At 50.6% G+C, this 5,651-nt stretch overlaps 1 protein-coding gene across 1 annotated transcript in view; it reads right to left on the bottom strand.

The window, feature by feature from the left end:
* LOC122540097 (forkhead-associated domain-containing protein 1-like) overlaps positions 1 to 5,651 on the bottom strand; it is a 140,028-nt gene that overhangs the window by 71,311 nt on the left and 63,066 nt on the right. Inside the window, exon 20 of the mRNA XM_043675407.1 lies at positions 895 to 1,054. Coding sequence (XP_043531342.1) covers positions 895 to 1,054 — 160 coding nt within the window. The remainder of the gene's footprint in view (positions 1 to 894; positions 1,055 to 5,651) is intronic.

The following is a 5,651-nucleotide window of genomic DNA, read 5'->3' as shown; positions in this document are numbered from 1 at the left end:
CCCCACACACACCCCAACACACGCACACACCCCTACACACGCATCCCCACACACACGCACACACACACGCCTACACACCCTCCCACACACACATGCACACATACCCCCACACACACACACACCCAACACACATGCACACACCCCCACACACACACAGTCCCATTTTGCGATTCTACAGTGTGCTGAATGATGATCCTTTCTGAGACTGTTAAGACCCTAGTTGATCTGGCCCATTTCAGATGGAATCTCTGGACAATAAGCTGAAACTCTGGCTAAATAGTTCTCCCCATAGCCCAAAGTTATCAAATATTATCCTCTATTGTTCCCCCAGGTTAACGGGGATAAACTCAGCTCGGGCATCCCCGGCTCAGCACCTCACTAAGCAATGCGTTCACTATCTAAACCGTACAGAACACATGACATCAGATCAATATTCCTTTGCCACCTCCCAGATGAACCTCTGTGCATGATGGATTTCCCCTCACCCCACCTTACCCCAGTTCCAACCTTCTCGCTCAGCATCATCCTCATGACCTGCCCTACCTGTCCATTTTCCTTCCCACCTATCTGCTCCACCCTCCTCTCTGACCTATCACCTTCATCCCCACCTCCATCCACCTATTGTACTCTTAGCTACCTTCTCCCCAGCCCCACCCTCCTCCCATTGAGCTCTCCATTCCGGAGCTCCCTGCCTTCATTCCTGATGAAGGGCTTTTGCCCAAAATGTCGATTTTCCTGCTCCTCGATGCTGCACCACAGAGTTGGTCAAGCCCCCTCACTCGAGGGCAGAGTCTTTCTCTGCCACTTTGTGAAGGAGATGGTCCAAGCTCGCACCAGCACCAAGACAGAGTGCTCTCTCAAGTTCTCCATCTGGCTACTCGGATGCTAACATACCTCAACTCTCCGTTCCTGCTCTGAAGTTCTTCACTCTTCATGTCCACCAGCTGCGACATCTTGGCCAGATGTTGTCGTAGAGTGTTCAGCTCCAGTTCCTGACCCTTAACCGTTACTCGGTTCTGTTCGAGCTCCACTTTCTGCCTCTCGCTCAGCTCTCCTGTAAGTGACCACAACATATTGAACTGATCCCATTCAATCTAACCAGAGGTGAGAAAACATGAATGATTTTTGGGAAATTAGATTGTCACAGTGCGTACCTAGTGTTGGCCTTGGCTCAGTGAGTAGGAGTCTTGCTTTGGAGTCGCAAGTTCTTGGTTCAAGTCCCACCTTAGAAACATGAACCCATAACACAAGCTGATACCCCCTTGCAGAACTGAGGGAGTGCTGCACAGTTGGAGATGCTAACCTTTGACGAGACTTTTAAATGCGGTTCTGACTGGGTGGCGTTGCTCTGTTGGAGGTGCTATCTTTCAGGTTGGCATTAAAAATGCCAGGAAACTACTTTGAGGCAGAACATGTGAGTTCTCTCCTGTGTCTTGGTCAATTCCTCATCCGATGCCCCTGATTATCTGATTATCTGGCACATTGTTCATTCAAAGAGTGGTGAGCCTGTGAAATTCAGTATCACATAAAGCAGTGGGGGGCCAAGTCACTGAATATATTTAAGACAGAAATAGATTTGCAATGGTTAAAAGTGTCAAGGGGTAAGGGCATGGACTGTGAGTACAGCATTGAGATAGAAGATCAACCAGGATCATACTGAATAGCAGAGAAGGTTCGATGGGCCAAATGGCCTACTTCTGCTCCTAGCTGTTGCAAATTGGTTCAATCTTTCATGGGAGCCACACCGGTGAAGCTGGGGCAGAAATGGTTGAGATAAAGGGAGTGGGTAGACTAAGAGAAAAAGAGGCAGAAAAAGAAGCTTCTATATGAAACTCCCTTGCAGGCTGATGTGCAGTTTATACAAAATATTAACAAAATTCTTTGTTAATTTACCTGCTGACAATGTTTCCAGTGTCTGCCATCAGACTGATTTGTCTCACAGTATTGATGGATTCTCGGATGTCTGCTCTGAGACTTCTCACGGCAGAAACCACGTCACTACATACCCACAAGTAAATGTGAATTTAAACACTGCTTCAAGCCAAGCTCAGTGTTAAATCAGCACCGCCACAGAGTACAGGGGAGAAGATGGAAACCAGTAATAAAAGGTTTTAACTTTGTTAAAGCACATTTGTACGCAGCCAAAATACAATATAAATGATAAAAGACTCCTAATGCTGAAATAGAATCAAAAAACAAATTGAGAAACACACAGATTGGAATGAGGGAGAACAGAGGAAGGAAAGTGAAACCATAAAAAGAAAAACAAAACAGAATGAAAGAGAGAGAGAAACAGAGGAATTATTGGAGAGTTCTTTTTCAGTTTCTCTTTTAGGGGAGTTTAAAAAATTAATTCACGGGGTATGGATCTTGCTGGCAAGACTGCCATTTATTATCCATCTCACGAGAAAGTGGTCATTGTAAGTTTTTCAGTTTGTTATTCATATATGGGGTGTGGATGTTAATGGCTGGGCCAGAATTTATTGTCCATCCCTAATTGTCCTTCAGAAGGTGGTATGTGGTCAGCTGCCTCCCTGAAACATTAACCTCCACACGGTGAGGCTGTCCCTGTGATGATGGTGAGTATGCAGTTCCATGGTGAGCTGTCCAAGTGGTGATGGTGAGTAGACAGTTCCATGGTTAGGCTGTCTCTGTGGTGATGGTGAGTAGGCAGTTCCATGATGAGGCTCTCCAAATGGTGATGGTGAGTAGACAGTTCCATGGTGAGGCTGTCCCTGTGGTGATGGTGAGTAGGGTGTTCCATGGTGAGACTGTCCCTGTGGTGATGGCGAGTAGGCAGTTCCGTGGTAAGGCTGTCCCTGTGGTGATAGTGAGTAGACTGTTCCAAGGTGAGGCTGTCCCTGTGGTGATGGTGAGTAGACAGTTCCATGGTGAGGCTCGTCCTGTGATGATCGTGAGTATGCAGTTCCATGGTGAGGCTGTCCACCTGGTGAAGGTGAGTAGGCAATTCCATGCTGAGGCTGTCCCTGTGGTGATGGTGAGTAGAGGGTTCCATGGTGAGGCTGTCCCTGTGGTGATGGTGAGTAGGGGGGTCCATGGTGAGGCTGTCCCTGTGGTGATGGTGAGTGGGGGGTTCCATGGTGAGGCTGTCCCTGTGGTGATGGTGAATAGGGGGTTCCATGGTGCGGCTGTCCCTGTGGTGATGCTGAGTAGGGGGTTCCATGGTGAGGCTGTCCCTGTGGTGATGGTGAGTAGGCAGTTCCATGGTGAGCTGTCCAAGTGGTGATGGGGAGTAGACAGTTCCATGGTTAAGCTGTCTCTGTGGTGATGTTGAGTAGGCAGTTCCATGGTGAGGCTGTGCCTGTGGTGATGGTGAGTAGGGGATTCCATGGTGAGGCTGTCCCTTTGGTGATGGTGAGTAGGAGATTCCATGGTGAGGCTGTCCCTGTGGTGATGGTGAGTAGGGTGTTTCATGGTGAGGCTGCCTCTGTGGTGATGGTGAGTAGGGGGTTCCATGGTGAGGCTGTCCATGTGGTGATGGTGAGTATGGAGATCCATGGTGAGGCTGTCCCTGTTGTGATGGTGAGTATGTTGTTCCATGGTGAGGCTGTCCCTGTGGTGATGGTGAGTAGGGTGGTTCATGGTGAGGCTGTCTCTGTGGTGATGGTGAGTAGGGGGTTCCATACTGAGGCTGTCCATGTGGTGATGGTGAGTATGGAGTTCCATGGTGAGGCTGTCCCTGTTGTGATGGTGAGTATGAGGTTCCGTGGTGAGCTGTCCAAGTGGTGATGGGGAGTAGACAGTTCCATGGTTAAGCTGTCTCTGTGGTGATGGTGAGTAGGCAGTTCCATGGTGAGGCAGTCCCTGTGGTGATGGTGAGTAGGCAATTCCATGGTAAGGCTGTCCCTGTGGTGATGGTAAGTAGGAGTTTCCATGGTGAAGCTGTCCCTGTGGTGATGGTGAGTAGGCAGTTCCATGGTGATGCTGTCCCTGTGGTGATGGTGAGTTGCAGTTCCAGAGTGAGGCTGTCGCTGTGGTGATGGTGAGTAGGAGGTTCCATGGTGAGGCTGTCCCTGTGGTGATGGTGAGTAGACAGTTCCATGGTGAGGCTCTCCCTGTGGTGATAGTGAGTCGGCAGTTCCATAGTGAGGCTGTCCCTGTGGTGATGGTGAGTAGGGGGCTCCATGGTGAGGCTGTCCCTGCGGTAATGGTGAGTCGGAGGTTCCATGGTGAGGCTGTCCCTGTGGTGATGGTGAGTAGACAGTTCCATGGTGAGGATGGCCCTGTGGTGATGGTGAATAGGCAGTTCCATGGTGAGGCTGTTCCTGTGGTGATGGTGAATAGGCAGTTCCATGGTGAGGCTGTTCCTGTGGTGATGGTGAATAGGCAGTTCCATGGTGAGGCTGTTCCTGTGGTGATGGTGAATAGGCAGTTCCATGGTGAGGCTGTTCCTGTGGTGATGGTGAATAGGCAGTTCCATGGTGAGGCTGTCCCTTTCGCTGTGGTGATGGTGAGTAGGCAATTCCATGGGGAAGCTGTCCCTGTGGTGATGGTGAGTAGGCAATTCCATGGTGAGGCTGTCCCTGTGGTGATGGTGAGTAGACGGTTCCATGGAGAGGCTGTCCCTGTGGTGATGGTGAGTAGGGGGTTCCATGATGAGGCTGTCCCTGTGGTGATGGTGAGTAGGCAATTCCATGGTGAGGCTGTCCCTGTGCTGATGGTGAGTAGGGTGTTCCATGGTGAGGCTCTCCCTGTGGCGATGATGAGTAGATAGTTCTATGGTGAGGCTGTCTCTGTGGTGATGGTGAGTAGATAGTTCCATGGTGAGGCTGTCCCTGTGGTGATGGTGAGTAGGGGGTTCCATGATGAGGCTGTCCCTGTGGTGATGGTGAGTAGGCAATTCCATGGTGAGGCTGTCCCTGTGCTGATGGTGAGTAGGGTGTTCCATGGTGAGGCTCTCCCTGTGGTGATGGTGAGTAGGGTGTTCCATGGTGAGGCTCTCCCTGTGGCGATGATGAGTAGATAGTTCTATGGTGAGGCTGTCTCTGTGGTGATGGTGAGTAGATAGTTCCATGGTGAGGCTGTCCCTGTGGTGATGGTGAGTAGGCAATTCTATGGTGAGGCTGTCGCTGTGCTGATGGTGAGTAGGGGGTTCCATGGTGAGGCTGTTCCTGTGGTGATGGTGAGTCAGGGGTTCATTGGTGAGAATGTCCCTGTGGTGATGGTGAGTAGGAAGTTCCATGCTGAGTCTGCCCCTGTGGTGATGGTGAGTAGATAGTTCCATGGTGAGGCTGTCCCTGTGGTGATGGTGAATTGGCAGTTCCCTGGTGTGGTTGTTCCTGTGGTGATGGTGAGTAGAGGGTTCCATGGTGAGGCTGTCCCTTTGGTGATGGTGAGTAGGAGGTTCCATGGTGAGGCTGCCTCTGTGGTGATGGTGAGTAGGGGGTTCCATGGTGAGGCTGTCCCTGTGGTGATGGTGAGTATGGAGTTCCATGGTGAGGCTGTCCCTGTTGTGATGGTGAGTATGCGGATCCATGGTGAGGCTGTCCCTGTGGTAATGGTGAGTAGGGTGTTTCATGGTGAGGCTGTCTCTGTGGTGATGGTGAGTAGACAGTTCCATGGTGAGGATGGCCCTGTGGTGATGGTGAATAGGCAGTTCCATGGTGAGGCTGTTCCTGTGGTGATGGTGA

The sequence above is a fragment of the Chiloscyllium plagiosum genome, chromosome 34, assembly GCF_004010195.1.
Source record: "Chiloscyllium plagiosum isolate BGI_BamShark_2017 chromosome 34, ASM401019v2, whole genome shotgun sequence".
Taxonomy (NCBI): Eukaryota; Metazoa; Chordata; class Chondrichthyes; order Orectolobiformes; family Hemiscylliidae; genus Chiloscyllium; species Chiloscyllium plagiosum.
Note: the sequence above shows the minus strand (reverse complement) of the source record. Positions and strands in the feature narration are given on the sequence as shown.